We start from the raw sequence: 19,193 nt of genomic DNA, 5'->3' as shown, positions 1-19,193 counted from the left end.
TCTTTATATATTTTGGATACTAACCCTTTATCAGATATGTCATTTGCAAATACCTTCTCCCATTCTGTAGGCTAGCTTTTATTTATTTATTTATTATTTATTTTATTTTATTTTTTAAGATTTTATTTATTTATTTGACAGAGAGAGAGAGAGAGATCACAAGTAGGCAGAGAGGCAGGCAGAGAGGAAGGGAATCAGGTTCCCTGCTGAGCAGAGAGCCTGATGCGGAGCTTGATCCCAGAACCCTGGGATCATGATCTGAGCCAAAGGCAAAGGCTTTAACCCACTGAGCCACCCAGGCGCCCCTTTTTATAATTTTTTTTTCGAAGATTTTATTTATTTGACAGACAGAGACCACAAGTAGGAAGAGAGGCAGGCAGAGAGAGGGGGGGAAGCAGGCTCCCTGCTGAGCAGAGAGCCCGATGTGGGGCTCAATCCCAGGACTCGGGGATCATGACCTGAGCCGAAGGCAGAGGTTTAACCCACTGAGCCACCCAGATGCCCTGTAGCTTTTAGTTTTGGTTGATTCCTTCACTGTGCAAAAGCCTTCTATCTTGATGAAGTCCCAAAAGTTCATGTTTGCTTTTGTTTCTCTTGCCTCCAGAGATGTGCCTAGTAAGAAGTTGCTATGGCCATCAGAGTTTGCTGCCTGTGTTCTCCACAATTTGGATGGTTTCCTATCTCATATTTAGGTCTTTCATCTATTTTGAATTTATTTTAATGTAAGAAAGTGGGTCTAGTTTCATTCTTCTGTATATTGCTATTCAATTTTCCTAACAGCGTATGTCTAAGCAATTGCCTTTTTCCACTGGATATTCTATCTTTTGTCGAAGATTAGTTGACCATATAGCTGTGGGTTCATTTCTGGGTTTTCTATTCTGTTCCACTAGTCCACAAGCCTGTTTTTGTGCCAGTACCATACTATTTTGATGATGACAGCTCTGTAACACAGCTTAAAGTCCAGAATCATGATGCCTTCAGTTTTGTTTTTTCTTTTTCAGGACTGCTTTGGCTGGTAGTCTTCCATAGTTCCATACAAATTTTTCCATACAAACTGTTCCAGCTCTGTGAAGAATGCTGGTGGTATTTTGACAAGGATTGCATTTAATGTGTAGACTGCTTTAGGCAGTATAGCCACATGTCCCATTTTATCCTCTGAAGTTTCATTTTATGGCTGAAGAAACTCAAAAAGCAGAGTGAGGTAACTTGCTTAGGGTCATATGGATACAAATAGGCAGAGAGAGAGAGAGAGAGAAGAGAAGAGTTTTTTTTTCAAGTTCAAAGTTCATGATCCTAAGGCATACTATGGTTACAGTACCTGACCCAAACCAGATGTTAAATAAAGCTTTAAAAACCCCAATAAGCACTTAATATCTAAACAACTACTATGTGCAAGAAGCTAAGTAATATTTGATCAAGAGGCCTTTAAAAACATTTAAACATTGCACAAAGAGTGCTCCTGAGCAAATAGATACTAACATTAAAAGCATAATAATATTAATAAGACTTCTTCAAAATATAAAACCTCAAAAAAAGATAGAATGCAAAACAGTAAGGGTGGGAGCTGCTGGAATGGTGAAGAGCTAAGTAAAACATCTCAGACTCCCTCGCCCCAAATCAATGATAAAACCGTATCAGGATTCTGAAAATTGGCTGAAGACATATAACAAATCGAAAAGCATCTATTCAAGAAAAAAACAGTGAACCTCAGATAAGAGTGGAAGTCTGTGGTGTTTTAACCACCACCCACCAGCTCCGTCACTGGTAGTTTCACCAGTGTGGGACAAAACCAGCATCATCATTACTAGAGGGGGATAAGTGATTAAGAGAAAAATGCAGAAAAGTTCGTATGCAGGGGGTATTGTTGAGAACAATAGTGATCTTGGTTGCAAACAATGGAGAAGGCCAAAACTGCAGCAGCCAATGGTTCCAAGACTGACTAGGGCAAGAAACAAACGGGTACACCTGACAGAAACTCAGCAGAGATGTCCTGAGAACGGCACAACCACGATGGGCCTTAGTAAGTTCTCCCTGGTGGTCTGAGAGGCTGTGTGCTTGCACAAAGGTTGCAGGCCTAGGAAAGACTGGCAAGAACCCCACTCATCTAGGTATCCCTGGCTGTAAGGTCTTTCACAGATAAGAATAGTCACGGACGTGAGAAGACTTGGCACAAACCAGAAGCTGGAATCTGTAAATTGCTTACGCTTTGAATTCATTCCCAACCTACAAATTAATTCACTGTCAAAGGGCAGAGGTCTTAATGGCTCAACATGCTTATGCAGAACCTCCGACTCAGTCACTGGCTAACCACTAAGCTATGCTAATCCAAGAGTGACCCTTAGGAAACCAGGCTTAAAAAACAAGAACTGGGGGGGAAAAATCAGAGATATTGGCAATAGCACACCACAGACTTTGTGCAGGCAGATCCTTAAGAAATCTACAGAAATAGATCCTGTCCTGTGTGGGAGAGGCAAAAGGTGACAGAACTCATGAGTCTCTAAAATATATTATCTAAGGGGTGCTGGGTGGTTCAGTTGGTTAAGTGTCTGACTTCTGCTTGGGTGATGATCTTAGGGTCCCGGGACTGAGCCCCATGCTGGGCTCTGTGCTCAAAGGGGACTCTGCTGCTTTTTCTCCCTCTGCCCCTCCCCCTGTTTGTGCTTGCTCATGCTCACAAATATTTAAAAATTAAAAAAAGAAATAAATTGTCGAAAATGTTCAAACAAAATAAAAGGTTCAGCTTAACAAAAAAGTGTTATGAAACATGCAAAGAAACAGAAGAGTGCGTTCTACATTCAGGGAAAAAACTGTTTTCAACAGGAACTATCTCTGAAGAGGCTCAGCTGTTGGACTTAGCTGACAAGGATTCCAAGGCTTTCAAAGCTATCATGATAAATATGCTCAAATAACTAAAAGAAATCATGCTCAAAGGATTCAAGGAAAAGTATGTTGACAATGACTCAAGGAACACAGCACCTCAACAAAAAAAGATTTTAAAGAAGACCCAAGTTGGGGTGCCTGCGTGGCTCAGTGGGTTAAAGCCACTGCCTTCGGCTCGGGTCGTGATCTCAAGGTCCTGGGATCGAGCCCCACATCGGGCTCTCTGCTCAGCGGGGAACCTGCTTCCTCTTCTCTCTCTGCCTGCCCCTCTGCCTGCTTGTGATCTCTCCCTGTCAAATAAATAAATAAAATCTTAAAAAAAAAAAAAAAGACAACTGCATAAAACAATTATAAACCTCTACTGTTACCCTTGTACTATGTCAAGATATAATACACATGACAATATAAAACAAAGGAAGGGGGAGGAACTGGCTATATTTGGAGCAAAGTTTCTATATTTTACTGGAATTAAGTTAGCATTAAAATGAATCACACTATGATATAAATTCCTAGCTCAAACACTAATAATTTAAAGAAGAATTTTAAAAGGTCTTAGGAATTAAAATGGTATATTAAAAATATCTATTTAATAAAAAAAGCAGTAAAGGAGGAATAGAAAAACAATGAGATATAATGAATAAGTATTAAGAAGAACACTTGTGGGGCACCTGGGTGGCTCAGTTGGTTAAGCATATGACTCTTGATTGTGGCTCAGGTGATGATCTCAGGGTTCTAAGACCTGTTCCTGCGCTGGGCATGGAACCTGTCTGAGATTCTCTCTCCCTTTGCCCTCTGCCCCTCCCACCCAGCTCATGCTTTCTCTCAAAATAAATAAATAAATAAATAAACAAACAAACAAATTGAAAGGGGCACCTGGGCAGCACAGTCAGCTAAAAGTCTGACTCTTGCTTTTGGCTCAGGTCTTGACTTCAACATTGTGAGATCAAGCCCTGTGCTGGGTTCTGCACTCAGCACAGAGTCCGCTTGAGATTCTCTCTCCCTCTTCCTATGCCCCTTCCGCTTGTGCGTGCTCTCTCTCTAAAAGAAGTAGTAAAATAAGTAAATCTTAAAAATAAGTAAATTAAATAAAAAAGAAGTGCACTTGTGATGTATGGAATTGCTAGATCACAGTATTGCACACCTGAAACTAACATTAACATGGTATACATTAACTAACCAGAATTAAAATAAGAGCTTTTAAAAAGAAAAAAGTATCAAATGGCAGAAATAAACCCATCACTCCAAAAATTTCATTAAACATATAACTATTAAACATTTCAATCAAAAGACAGAGATTGTCAGTCTGGATTTAAAAAAAAAAAGATTACCATTATATCCTGTCCACGAAAGTCAAATTTAACATTCAAAAACAAGAACAGGTTAAAAGCGAAGGATGGAAAATGATATAGCCTACAAACAATCACAAAAAAGCTTGAGTGACTATATGAGTAACAACTAAAATAAACTTTAAACAAATTTTTTAAATATTTTATTTATTTTTAGAGAGCGAGAGAGGGCCTGTGAGAGTAGGGGAAGGAGCAGGGGCAGCGGCGGGGGTGAGGGGTGGGAGAGTGCAGAGAAGAGGGGGCCAGAGAGAGAACTGAAGCAGACTGCGCTGACCACAGAACTCGACCTGGTGATCATGACTTGAGCTAAAACCAAGAGACAGTTGCTTAACCAAGTGAGCCACCCCGGCAACTCTAAAATAGACTTTAAGCCAAGATAAATGGGTAAGGACAGAGACTCTTGTTAAAAGGTCATGAAGAGGAGTGCTTGGGTGGCTCAGTGGGTTAAGCCTCTGCCTTCAGCTCAGGCCATGATCCCAGGGTCCTGGGATTGAACCCCGAGTCCCGCACTGGCTCTCTGCTCAGCGGGGAGCCTGCTTCCCCCTCTTTCTCTGCCTGCCTGCCTCTCTGCCTTCACGTGATCTCTGTCAAATAAGTAAATAAAATCTTAAAAAAAAAAGGGGGGGGTCATGAGAAACTGCTTTCCTTCCCTGCTTTGGTAACTTCAAAGAAAACATTACATTAACTTATTCAACTGCTCCTCCTCCATTATTTGTTTCCATTTTTTAAAAAGATTTATTTATTTATTTATTTGATAGAGAGGGAGACAGCAAGAGCAGGAAACAAGCAGGGGGAGTGGGAGAGGGAGAAGCAGGCTCCCCACCAAGCAGGGAGCCCGATGTAGGGCTCGATCTCAGGACTGTGGGATCATGACCTGAGCTGAAGGCCAGACACTTCACGACTGAGCCACCCAGGCGCCTGTTTTCACGTTTTATTTTTATGTGATAAAACACACACAAAATTTACCATTATATGTCACAGAGTATACATTTTTAAATGTACAGAATTCTGAAGCATTAAGTACATTCACACTGTTGTACAACCATCCCTACCATACATTATCACGTTTAAATAATATACTCTGCAATAGTGTAAGAGAGTCTATAGAGTTTTTACTTTTCCTTAACAACATTTCAATGATAGGGGTGCCTGGGTGGCTCAGTGGGTTTAAATCCTCTGCCTTCGGCTCAGGTCATGATCCCAGGGTCCTGGAATCAAGCCCCGCATCAGGCTCTCTGCTCCGCAGCGAGCCTGCTTCAGCCCCGCCCCCCTCTGCCTACTTGTGATCTCTGTTTGTCAAACAAACAAATAAAATCTTAAAAAAAAAAAAAAGAAAGAAAGAAAGAAAACCAATCCTTTACTAGAATCAGTACTTTCTTTTCTCTTTTTTTAAAGTAATCTCTACACTCAACGTGGGGCTCAAACTCACAATCCTGAGATCAAGAGTCACATGCTCTAGCGACTGAGCCAGTCCGGCGCCTCCTTCTCTTTGATAATGCAATAGAAAGCTAAAGCCAACTCAGTAATTAAATAATAGCAACAGCTAATATTAAATGAGATAGGAACCCTGAGGAACACTGAGATCAAGACCTGAGCTGAGATCAAGAGTCAGACGCTTAATTGACTGGGCCACTCAGGCGTCCCAAATGAGATTTATCAAAGTGCTTTACAATCTGAATTTAATGTCCTCCGCTGAGTTGCTTTTCATTTGCCTACAGGAGAATTTAGTCGTTAACATTTAATCTAGCAGATTTTCCTGAGGCCTTTATTAAGAACCCTTGAGGAAGTGGGGCAGGAAGGGATTTGGGGAAGCATTTCCTCTTCTACTGGCCACAGCAAGACCTGTAAGAGATCCAACTTCTGTGAAGAACAGGAAATTACTGAACAGGGGCCTGAGCTAAATACCACCGGAAGGCCCAGTGCTCTCAACAGACCTGAAGGCAACTGGAACTGAAACCTACTGAAAGCACTCATATTTTACACGTACCTGTACAACACTGAAGAGAAGGAAGATTCTATGCACTCTGAAAGGCACCATGTATTCTTATCCCAGTTCTCTTTGGTTAAGCTACAGTTTAACTATAGTTTCCAAACTTGTGCTCAATTTCCTAATACATTAAAATTATCCTATAAAGAAAGTAAGTGTCTAACCTTTGACTGGATTAAGAAATTTTCTCTATCTTGGGCGCCTGGGTGGCTCAGTGGGTTAAGCCGCTGCCTTCGGCTCAGGTCATGATCTCAGGGTCCTGGGATCGAGGCCCACATCGGGCTCTCTGCTCGGCAGGGAGCCTGCTTCCCTCTCTCTCTCTCTGCCTGACTCTCGGCCTGCCTCTCGGTCTGCTTCTGATTTCTCTCTGTCAAATAAATTTAAAAAAAAAAAAAAAAAAAAAACCTTTAAAAAAAAAAAAAAAAGAAATTTTCTTTATCTTAATCAGCAGAGAACAAGGTGTGTGTGTCAGCGCATGGTGGGGAGTTTCCCCCAAGGGTAACAGTGAACAGACTGTGAGTGACCAATCAATGACTGGAAATGACAGTGAGATGGGGCAAAAAGGTTACAGAAACTCAAGGGAAAAAGCCCTGATACAATGGTCCCTTTATATATGACACATACTGTATATTCAAGCCCAATTATCACTTGTAATGAACTAAAGACAAGTCAAACAATTCAACTTTAATCCCAAGGAAATAGATGTCTGGTAGCTTCTATCTAACACCTCAATTTAAATAGCCTCTTATGACTAATGGCTACTGTATTAGAACAGTTTTAGACAAAGGGCTATCAAATGTTCTAGAGAAAAGCAAATCAAAGAATATATACAGAACATCCTTGTAAATAACCCACTGAATAGTATTCATAACTAATAGCCTACTCCAACCTATAAATACTTTCTTAATTTTATGAATGTTTTACCAGATTTTATAGTTAAAATCCTTCTTCTACAATGCTTCCTTAGCTTTGACATTCTTGAACTTTCTTCATATAGAAATTCTGGGTGCCTTACATATTTGATACATATAGTTTATATACCTCATAGCCTTTTAAGGTTGGATTTTTAAAATCTATCCTGTCATAAATGGATCTGAATATTTTAAAAGAACCGCCTGTTCCTACTCATTATAAATAAATGCCTGAGGCTAACGTGCAGGTTTCTTTCCAAAATAGAAATCCAACAAAAAAAAATGTAATATCAGAAGAAATTGTGTAGTTATACATTTATTGCCTGAAATACTTAAATGTTAGACTTTGAAACCTAGAATCACAAGATGCAGAATTCAAAAGTATTTTTATTCCAATGTGTGCTACAAATATAAGATACTATTGCTTCCAAGAACTTGCCTAGAATTATGGAGGGTCAAAGGCCTAATAATAAAGAATTATACCTTTTCTAAGCTAAATTTTAACCAAGAGCCAATAATCCACAGTATTCATCACAAAGTAGGCATAATTTTACAACTGTCTAGTCTCAGAAGTTGGCCCCCTCTCATATAAGAGCACAAGATAACAGCAAGGATAAAAAACCCTATTAAAGATTATGTGGTTCTTTCTCTTATACGCAGTTTTTAAAAAAGATTTTAGTTATTTTAGACAGAGAGAGCAAGCAAGAGCAGAAGACCATTGGGGAGGAAAAGCAGACTCCCCACTGAGCAGGGAGCCAGATCTGGAGCTCAATCCCAGGACCTTGGGATCATGACTTGAGCCAAAGGCAGACATTCAACCACCTGAGCCACTCAGGTGCCCAGGGAAATGACTTTTAGTAAAAGGATATGGTCATTCTTATTAATTTCCTATTGCTGCTGTAACAAATTCTCACAAACTTAGTAGCTTAAAACACAAATTTATGCCTTGAGTTGTGGAAGTCTTCCAATAAAACTATAAAAACAGGGAAGCCCACAGCTTGCTCACTCCTGCTCTAGATCTATTAGTATCTTTTTTTTTCTTTTAAATCTATTAGTGTCTTAATAATTTTCTCAGTGGGGTGCCTGGGTGGCTCAGCAGGTTGGGCTTCTGAATCCTGATTTCAGCTTAGGTCATGATCTCAGGGCAGGGCAGAGAGATCAAGCCCCAGGTCCAGCTCCACACTCAGAAGGGAGTTGGCTTCGGGTCTTTCTCTCTCTCTCTCTCCCTCTGCCCTTTCCCCTACTCACTGCTCTCTCTCTTTCCAAATAAATAAATAAATCTTTAAAAAAAAGTTCTCAAGTTACACAATATGGGAGGCATCTCTGACTATAAATACATTTATTTAAGATTTTATTTATTTAAGAGAAAGAGAGTGTGTGTGCACACTCACACAAGTGAAAGCTTAAGGGAGAGAGGGAGAAAATCTCCAGCAGACTCTGCGATGAGCACAGAGCCAGACACAGAGCTCTATCCCACAACCCTGAGGTCATGACCTAAGCTGAAACCAAGGGTTAGATGCTCAATGAACTGAGCTACCCAAGCACCCCTGGGTATAAACTTAAATAAAGACCTGACAATCCATAATATATGCCTAGCCAACAAGACTTTTATCTACTTCTGTTTCCACTTCAAGATCACGAATAATGTCAAGGCAAAAGAGGAGTGAGATGCAAAGAAATGGATGTAAGGAGAGGAGATCTGAGATTCCTCTCCTCCTCTGTATGGATCACAATCCCCAAATTTACTATCCCACAAGGCAGGAGTGGGGAAAAAAACAGAAAGCAAACAATCCATAGGTGGCAAGTGTGGAAATAATTTAAGGAAATCCAAGCAAACAGAGATGTTATATCAGTGATAAAATCAAAGTCTAGAGAGCAAAGAATTAGGAAGTGCCCGTTCCGATACTGCTAGACACAAAATTATTTTATGAAAATTATTTCAAGTCTTCTATGATTTTCTGGTAAGAGACAATGATCTCACTTATTCTGGTATCTCAAATTATATACTCTATCATTCAATACCATCAACTAAAATGCTGGTCCTAAGTAAAACTGCCTCCATAGTTTTAAACAGCCATGGAAGGAAAAAAAAAAAAAAAAAGATTAATCATGTATTTTCAACACCTCTAATCCAACCCCAATCCCATGGTATGCCTCTATCAGATATACCATGTCTTAACAATAGTCTTTCTCAATTTATCAAAATTAATTCTCAGGAAGAAATCAAAACTCATTCACATTTAAGATTGTAAAAACTGGGGCACCTGGGTAGCTCAGTTGGTTAAGCATCTGCTTTTGGCTCAGGTTGGGTTCTGGGATCCCTGGCTCCTTGCTCAGTGGGGAGTGTGCTTCTCCCTCTCCCACTGGCCCTCCCACTCATGCTAATAAAATAAACAAAAAATCTTTAAAAAAAAAAAAAAGATTGTCAGCACTAATGAGAACTCAATTTTATTTCTTACCCACCTTCCTCTAAACTTTGAAATCAGACATCAGCAAAAAAGTAAAGAATTAAGAGAGATGATCAGAATGTTGCTAAAGCCACACCCTAGAAGGGCTGATCCCAATTACTTCTTTATTGTAGTAAAGCAAAGAAAGACCAGTGTCTGTTCTTCCTTTCTTCACATGGCTGAAGATGTGACTAAATTCCCAGCTTCTTTTTGAGGAAAAGGGCAATGGGGCAGGAATACATTTTCCCCTTGGCTAGAAGATGGATGTGATGCTGGGAGCTGACAGTCAAGCCAGGGTAACAGCCCAAGACTGCCTCTGAAACCTGTCACGTGAAAAAATAAAGACTCTATTGTTGAAGCCTCTGTGAGAACAGCCCAAACCGTATCCTGATACCACCTTTCTTGAAAGTTACATCATATGCCACATTTTACTACCATGTCAAAATTCCTAGGTTCTAAATATTTCTTTAAGGATGTAAAACTCTGGTTGAACGTGTTATGTCATTAACTATGAAATCAGTAAATAGCCGTACTGAGATTACAGTGTTGCTTTTCTTGGACACCATCTCTCTTATCTGATGTTCAAAAAATTGCTGGCTCTGCTTACATGAAAGCAGATTCTCTCTGTCCCAGGACACCTGGCTGGCTCAATTGGTTAAGCATCTGCCTTCGGCTTGGATCATGGTCCCACAGTCCTGAGATCAAGTCCCACACCAAGCTCCTTGCTTGGCAAGGACCCTGGCTCTCCCCCTACTTGTGCTCTCTCTCTGACAAATAAGTACACACATTCTTATAAAAAAAAAAAGATTGTCTGCTTCCCCACCTGGGCTCATGTGCACACTCAAAATAATAATAATTATTTATTATTATAATTATTATTATTATTTCTTTCTTAGATGGATATATATTTTATATTTCCCTAACTCCTGGCTTACCTCCCTGATTCTTACACGGGGACACAGTAAAGTGGCAAAAACAACTGTCCTGGCTGAATACAGCCAATGCCTCCCCTTCTTCCGAAAAAGCTAAGCTATACAGGTTGTTACACTTTCAGCTAGTATCTAAATTGCCTCCCCTCCAAAACAGTTTTCTATCTTTGGCAAATGTCATTGGTTTTCCTCTCCACTCTCAGATCTCTATCAGGGTCTGCTTTTTTGTTCTGGTTGGCTGATTTGTTTCTATTTATTTACTTAGAATTTGCCTTTCTAAATCACATCTAACTACCAATCACTGTGGTTCCATACATTTTTTTCATACTTCCCAGAGACAGAGAGCATGGTGTAACCAGGAATGAGCCTTCCTGTGTATCAGTAAAGTGTCCTTGCTAGGGTGCCTTTTTTTTTTTTTAAGATTTTATTTATTTATTTGACAAAGAGAAACAGAGTGGAAGGGAGAGAGCAAGAGCCAGGCAGAGAGGCAGGGGCAGAGGGAGAAGCAGACTCCTTGCGGAGCAGGGGGCCCGACACAGGGCTCAATCCCAGGAACCCTGGGATCATGACCTGAGCAGAAGGCAGAAGCTTAACCCACTGAGCCACCCAGGCACCTCAGGAAATGACAGTTTAAGAAGCAGTCTAGCTGGGCTCCCTGCTCAGCGAGGAGTATGCTTCTCCCCCTTCCTCTCCCCCTGGCTCATGCTCTCTCCATCATTCATTCTCCCAAAATAAAATAAATAAAATCTTAAAAATAAATAAAGAAACTACCATTTCCCAAATCCCACTTCTGCCCAATGAAAGAAGACAATGGTTTCAAAAGCTCCCCAGGAGAATGTTCAATACAGGCTCTGAAGGTCAGAAAATGTAGATCAAATCCCAGTTTTGCCATTTAATACCCATGACTTTGGGCAAGTTACTTAACCTTCCTAAACGTCATTATTCATAATGTCCACTATGTGGAAGTGCAGTGCCAGGTGTTGAATAAGGATGATCATGACAGTCCCTGTCCTCTAGGAGCTTATAGTGGAAGATACAAGAACTAAAGGAAGCCACAAATAAGCAAATAAATTTAATCCTCATAGGGCTACAAGGCTACACAGGAAGGAAATCCAATCTAAATTCCAAGGATCAGCAAAATCTCTAGAAAAATGATAGCAAGGGGGGACCTGGGTGGGCCAGTTACCCCTGTGCCTATGGTATAGCCTGCCATTACCCCCTGCTTGTGCTCTCTCGCTCTCTCTGACAAATAAAGAAAAATCTTTAAAGATAAATAAATAAATAACTTTATTTTTTAAAGTAATCTCTACACCCAACGTGGGGCTCAAACTCACAAGCCCAAGATCAAGAGTCACACGCTTCACCAACCGAGCTAGCCAGGCGCCCCAGGAAGATGGTCTTTAATGGCGGAGGAAGTATGTAGACACAAGAGGCCTGGATAAAAGAGAATTCAGCTTATTCAGGAGCTCAACAGGCCTGGAACATAAAACAAGAATGAGGAAGGGACCAAAGATGAGGATCAGATCAACAGGGACCCCAGCTTTTACATCAGCAAAACAGGAATATTCCCTATTCTCTTCAGTTACCTCAAAGACTGTGTTATATATATACAGCAGTGCTCGCTTCAGCAGCACATACACTAAAATTGGAACGATAGAGAGACTAGCATGGCCCCTGCGCAAGGATGACACGCAAATTCATGAAACACTCCATATTTTATAGACACATATATATAGCACAGCGCCTTGAATAGAAGAAGCACTGAAGTGCTAAGTCCCCTCTTCGGCTTCAACACACACAGAAAAAAAAGGCCTGCCTTTTATAACATCACCCGCCAGCCAGTCAACAACGTGTTCCCTCCAGGTCTCATCAGAGCACAGAATTTAAGAGCAAGCTCTCGGCGGCTGCTCGCTTCTCCTGGGTGCGTCTTACCCGCTGTGCATTACTGAAGACTCAACTCAGGCCTCAAGAGTACCAACCCTGGGATTTCCTTCCAGTGTTCAGACACCCGAGGGTGCCCCCAAACGAGGCTGCAGACAAGGGTTTTAATGTCCTGTTTTAAATTAAATGAACCGCAGCTGTGAAGCAATTCTGAACCAGGACCAGACTACTTCCAATCTGACCCTGGCTGTGACACTAGTCAGATAATTTACTTTGGGTGAGAGACAACTGTCTGTGCTTTGGTTCCCTAAAGTACTATAATGAACAATACAGAACAGTCCCTAGTAGCCCAATATAGCAGGACTACTTTTTAACTGTCACTGCTTCCCTCCCCCATCTTAAGGCATGGATTAGGTAAGATCCTTGAAAGCTAGTGACATGCCCATCCTTCATGGAGATCCCGGAAGCCAGCTGGAGCCACCAGCAAAGATGCGTATCAGACATCTCCTGGCCAGCTGATAAAGCTACCTAGATTCTGCAGATGTCCTTTGACATAAAATACCTTGATTCTTTAAAACATCATTAAAAAATTTATCTGGGCCCTTTACTAAATCATTCTTATAAATACTGATAGCAAGTCTAAGAATTTCTTTCTTTCTTTCTTTCTTTTTTTTAAAGATTTTATTTATCTGACAGACAGAGATCACAAGCAGGCAGGGAGGCAGGCAGGCAGAGGGGGAGGAGGAAGTAGCTCCCCGCCCAGCAGAGAGCCCGACGCGGGGCTTGATCCCAGGACCCTGACGTGAGCAGAAGGCCGAGGCCTTAACCCGCTGAGCCACCCAGGAGCCCCTAAGAATGTATTTCTTAGTTTCCAATCCCGATATTAATAACTTCCAATTTAAAATGAGAGGACTCACACAGAATAAAATCACCAATATGGGCTTAGAATGGAAAACTGTCAAAATGCTACTTTTACTAACCATCTTTCTTGTCCAAATGTTCATCAGACTTGCGGCGTCTGGGTGGCACAGTCAGTTAAGCATCCATCCACTCTTGGTTTTGGCTCCGGTCCTGATTCAGGCTCCAGACTAAGCGTGGAGTCTACCTGAGTTTCTCTTCTCTCTCTGCCCCTCATCCCCCACCCCCACGCACTCTCTCTAAAATAAATACATAAAATCTTAATTAAAAAAAAAAATATGGCTGGGTGGCTCAGTCTGTTATGGGTCTACCTTTCACTCTGGTCATGATCCCAGGGTCCTAGGATCAAGTCCCACATACGGCTCTCTGCTCAGCAGAAAGTCGGCTTCTCCCTTTTCCTTCTTCCTCTGTTCATGTTCTCTCTCTCCATCAAATAAATAAATAAAATCTTTAAAAAAAAATGTCGATTAAACTTTAGTATTCAGCTTTGTATTTTAATAAGCCTCAATTTTAAAAGGCTATTTCTGTAACTAGGCGAGGAGTTGCATGTTAGCTAACCTTATTGTGGTAATCATTTCAAAATATATGCACATAAAAAATCATTTTGCTGTACAGCTTTAATACCTTGTATATCAACCATATCTTAATAAAACTGTAAGAATACTATTATAATCACAAGAAATGTGCAACCTTAAAATATGAAGTATTCTATTAAATATTTTAGGGCTTAATATGAAATTTACCACCTTCCAAACGACATCACAACTTTCTAAATGGAATCACACAAAATAATAAAAACTTCAAACAAACCAAAAAGCTCCTTGAACAAGATGGCTTCTTTTATACTACATCTGCCGCAATGAAAGTATACTTCCATGCCAAGAAAATCTAACAATTTTAGTAACTCAACTGCACAGTAACTCAGAAAGTGTAGTTAGTTGATCACTGCCTTTTAAATTAGAACCTATCTGTTTTTAGAAAGAGGTAACTTTTGAAAGCTTAGTATATGTACCAGTCAATGCTAAGGAGATTTACATACATTATCTCATTTAGTCCTACAAGTACATGCAATTGCTAGCATACCTATTTTACAGAGGGGGAAATGGAGTTTAGATTGTTGACCTTACTCTGCTTATAATCTATTCACTGAACTCAGAGCTCAAGAAAGATCCTTAACTTCCCTCTTGTTTGAAACAACTGTCTCTAGTTACAATAGTAGATCTGAACTAACTTCAAATCCCCAGAAAATTAAGGTGGCATTATAGTACAAACTTCAAAAATAGTGACTGAGTTTCTCCTTTAAACTTCTCTTTAATATGCCAAAATAGTTCTAAACCCCGAGCTTTCCTAAATCTTTCATCATTTATGGTGCTCTCTGCTGTACCTACCCATTAGAACAATTTTTAAAAACATTAACACTGTACCAATTATTTTCAAAAGCCCAGAGATACTAATCAAGTGATCCTAATAGTCTTAAACACTACCCTCAAACCGAAAGATAAATGAAGACTGGGAAACTTCCATTCTAAAGTACCACTATCTAGATAAAATTACTTTGTGAATTAGAGTAATTTCAATCAGATTCTATAAAATTGAACACTTTACTCAAGGCCAGAATTAGAAAGTAACTATAAGATAGTTTAAGGTCCCAAACTCCACATGGCAATTCAGTAGCAAAGGGCAGGCAACAGGGGCTAGGGAGAAAAGCAACAGTTTAGAAAGTAGTAATAAATAAAATTACAAAATGACTTAACTATTCATCTTCCTGGCCATTTTACCTTAACACAAGACTGTAATTACTCTAAAAAATCATATGCTACTTAAGTAAGACCTACTGTCTTACTATAAGGTGTTCTGAATTTTAAGTTAACACACCACATATTAAGAAAAACTCCAATGTCATTTCACAACCATTTGAAACTCAATTACACTTTTTTGGGGATACCTGCATTTGTGACTAATACCATCATTAACACACAAAAAAAAACCTGTTTTATATAATACAAACCAATGCAGGTGTATTCTTTGTTCATTCCGTAACTTATTAACTACTCTTAAAAAGGATTATTCTTAAAAATGTAAATGATCATACCATAAACATTATTTTTAAAGTGTCCTATTAGCTATGCAGTAATCAAGTATCAGATGTATTTTTAAATGATTAAATTATAATACAATGCATTTAATACAATGCACTCAGCAAGATAAGCACGAAGTTATTAAATGGAGGAAGTGGAAGCAGAAGATTCTGCTTCAGTTGTATGACAGGAAGTACTAACTATGGAAGTTTAGAAACAGGAATACCAACTTCTGTTTTAGCACAAAAAAATAAAGGAAAACACGGTGGTGAATTAGGCTAAAAGAGGAAGTTCTTTTTAGTGAACATTCTGCCATGTATTTTAAAATCATTCCAAAAGTTTAAAAAAAAAAAAAAAAAGGGCCGGGGGGCCTTACTCTTTTCACTAGGCTTATGTGGTAAAACACTTCCTTGAGTATACCGGAGGCTGGATTTTTTCACAAAACTGCGTATGGCTCACAGTTTACAAATCCATAGGGACACTAGGGTGACTTGGAACATAAACTTCAGTTTCACATTTTAAAGTCTGATTATTAAAATTCTTTTAGCAACACATATTTTTTAAATGCATAAATTTCACAATATGAATATACTTAGCACTACTGAACTGTACACTTAAAAATGGTGAAGATGGCAAATTATAGGTTGTTTTTTAACCATATGCACAAAAAAATGCACAAGTTAGTGAGAAATTACTCCACTTAAATATTAATGGTAACTTGTTATGTAAATTTCGATTACTGTAAAGTGAACTTCTTAATTTTTAGTAAAATTTGTTGCCGTTTTTAACAGCTATATTCATTTCATGTCATTAACTTTTAAAGATACTTTCATACATAAGAAAGTTCTTTAATCCTGAACTACAGTGAAAGTGAAGCACTATTTTCAATTAGCATCTTTCAAATCATCTGAATTACTTGCTATGAAACACTAGCTACGAAATTATAAGTGTGTTTCTACTTCAGCTGATTCCTTCATTCAGTTAAGTGCAAATTTCGAAATTAAGAGAGCAAGATCCCTAAGGGAATAGGCTTTCTTAAAAGCAGTTGTAGTTTTGGATTGTGAGGTAGACAACACTCGCCACACCTCAGCCTTGAGCACGATGGTGGCCCAGAAGGCGAAGGTCTATCACTGTTCTCTCCAGGCTCAGCCCTACCAAATTCGTCAGGCTTTTATGAACACCCATTAGATTTTTGTTCCGAGAAGTGTACAACCTGGTCAGTTTGGTAGCTCGGGAAGGGCCTGGAACAACCAACCAGCTTGGCTCGGCCACCTTTAGGAAAAGTCTCCAGCTCAAGAAGACTGGGAAAACTTCAACTTTGCGCAAACCCCCTTCCTCAGTCAGATCTAGCTCCCCTCCCGAGGAAGCACTGTGTTCTCGAAAGATCTACACCTTTCCAACTCAAATGTCATTCCCAGATCAGCTGCTCTAGGGGCAAGCGGCGCTCAACCCACGCCCTCTTCTTCGAGCACCTTCTCCACAAACCATGGCTGGGCTCAGCTCACTCTGCAGACCCCTTGTAAGCCCTAGAGGAAGCGGGGCCCTGGCCCAAGACCCCGCCCGGGGACAAGGCTGCCCGACCGAGTCAGCCCGGGGCTCCCGGCCTGGGCGGCTTTAGCCGCTGGAGGGGACCACTCGTAGGTTGGCTGGGGGAGACCACGGACGGCGGGAGGGGTCTCTCCGAAGGGGAGAAAGACAGCCTCACCTTGACCCTGATTTCGTAGGTGGTGAAGCGGCCCCGGCCGACCCCCACCGTCTGCGGGTTGCTCACATCGATCTCGAGGAAGTTGCTGGGCGGCCCGTAGGCATCATTCAGGTTCTGCGGCTTGGTGATCAGCCGCCGGGTGTCCGCCACGGTCTCCGCCATTTCTCTACTGCAGCCGCCGCCGCCGCGGACTCCCTCCGCCCCCTCCGCGTTCCACCGACGCCGCCGCTGCTGCCCGCCGCGGGGACACCGGGCTCGCGCACAGCGGTCGCGAAGCGAACGAGCACGTAGGACGGGCGTTCACCCCGCACGCGAAGCTCCTCCCTGCGTCTCTCCGGCTTCCGCCTCTTGGGCCCCGGCGAGAAACAGCTGACTTGCCGGGACGCCGCGCCCTGGGCCGGGGAGGCCCAGCGGAGGCCACGGAGGGGGACTGAGGGCTAGGGCGGCCGCGGGGCAATGGCGGTCACGGGACTTGTAGTCGTGAACAGGTTCCGGCCAGACTACAGTACCCACAATGCACCGGGCGAGCGCGTCGCCGCCAGGCTGAGGCCGAGGTTCGGCCGGACCTAGGGGTCCGGGGGTGGAGGCTTCCTGTCTCTCTGCAGTCGCCTGGGCCTGGAGCGGTGGGAGGAAACACGGAAATGATCTTCAAGGTCTAGGGGGCTGCGAGAACAAAAGTTAAACGGCTAGATTTGTGGGATTTGCCCGCAGTCGAAATGAAACTCCAGCTAACTCTGTGTCAACCTATCACCCGTCTTACCGTGAACCACTGACAACGCCATTCTAGATAACCATTAACTTGCCTCACATTTTGATTTTGACATCATCGTGACAGTTTGACCAGACGCGTATCTAGATTGATAAATGGTAGGTGATTAAGTAGGAGAGTGGAATACAAAGACCTTGCCAGATCACAGCACTAAGGTCAAACCATTTGGAGACTGTTGGGCTCTCGAGAACAAAATAACGTAGTGAAGTGGGCTGAAACCTGCCTTTAATGACCTGTGTTTGGGTAAACTGCAACTTTCTTCCCTCATTTCCCACAAAGTTCCAGTAAGTTAAAAAAGAAAGAAAGAAAGAAAAGTGGTAAACATATTTCTACATTTTATTTATTTATTTGACAGAGATCACAAGTAGGCAGAGAAGCAGGCAGAGAGAGAGAAGGAAGCAGGCTCCCTGCTGAGCAGAGAGCCCAATGTGGGGCTCCATCCCAGGACCCTGGGATCATGACCTGAGCCAAAGGCATAGGCTTTAACCCACTGAGCCACCCAGGCGTCCCTCTACAGCATTTTAAACTCAGATAAGACTTTCTAAGAATTGGGGGGTGGGGGGGAACCGCCTGGAAAAAAAAACAGTAGATGGTAGTTCATCTGTAAAAAATGGAGATTTCGAACTTTGAGGTAGAAGGATGTTTCTATCCCTGCCTAGAGGGTTATCTCTGTTTATGGCATAGTTCTGCAACTATGTCTGCATTTTTTAAACTATATTGAGTTTCAGAAATTTCACTTTGAATAATCTGACCCTTAAGTTGAAAAATTGCCCAGATCATTAAAAACCATTCCTAATAACACTAAGAACAGTTGGAATAAAGAAATTACTTAAATATAATACAGAGTATTTTCTGAAAAATCAACGTTCATTAGTGCAACAAATATTTCTTGAAGGTCTAGTAGGTATTTTTCAACTGTAAATACTAGTGAGTTAAGAGTAGATAGTAGTGGGGCGCCTGGGTGGCTCAGTGGGTTAAGCCGCTGCCTTCGGCTCAGGTCATGATCTCAGGGTTCTGGGATCGAGTCCCGCATCCGGCTCTCTGCTCCTGCCTGCTTCCTCCTCTCTCTCTCTGCCTACCTCTCTGCCCACTTGTAATCTCTCTCTGTCAAATAAATAAATAAAATCTTTAAAAAAAAAAAAGAGTAGATAGTAGTGAGTTAAGGGTAAATAAGTTACGGAAATTCTCTGAATTCATCAGGTCGGCTATCGAGTCCTTGGGGAAACATAGTAAGTCAATAAATAATAAGATTGGTGCTATAAGGAAATAAAGCTAGAATAATCTGATAGAGAGTTGTGTCCCTTAAGTCCCTTAAGACAAGCTCATCAGACAGGGTGGTCAA

The 19,193-nt window shown here is 41.3% G+C and overlaps 1 protein-coding gene and 1 non-coding gene across 2 annotated transcripts in view; one reads left to right on the top strand and one right to left on the bottom strand.

Moving 5' to 3' along the window:
- Positions 1-17,520, bottom strand: part of SNX3 (sorting nexin 3) — a 40,185-nt gene extending 22,665 nt beyond the window's left edge. Inside the window, exon 1 of the mRNA XM_044244555.1 lies at positions 17,083-17,520. Coding sequence (XP_044100490.1) covers positions 17,083-17,244 — 162 coding nt within the window. The 5' untranslated portion in view covers positions 17,245-17,520. The remainder of the gene's footprint in view (positions 1-17,082) is intronic.
- On the top strand, positions 12,116-12,219 carry LOC122897649. The gene has a single exon (XR_006382585.1). It is a non-coding gene; the product is annotated as a U6 spliceosomal RNA (small nuclear RNA).
- Positions 17,521-19,193: the final 1,673 nt, after the last annotated feature.

Source organism: Neovison vison, chromosome 1 (genome assembly GCF_020171115.1).
Source record: "Neovison vison isolate M4711 chromosome 1, ASM_NN_V1, whole genome shotgun sequence".
In the NCBI taxonomy this organism is placed as follows: domain Eukaryota; kingdom Metazoa; phylum Chordata; class Mammalia; order Carnivora; family Mustelidae; genus Neogale; species Neogale vison.
Note: the sequence above shows the minus strand (reverse complement) of the source record. Positions and strands in the feature narration are given on the sequence as shown.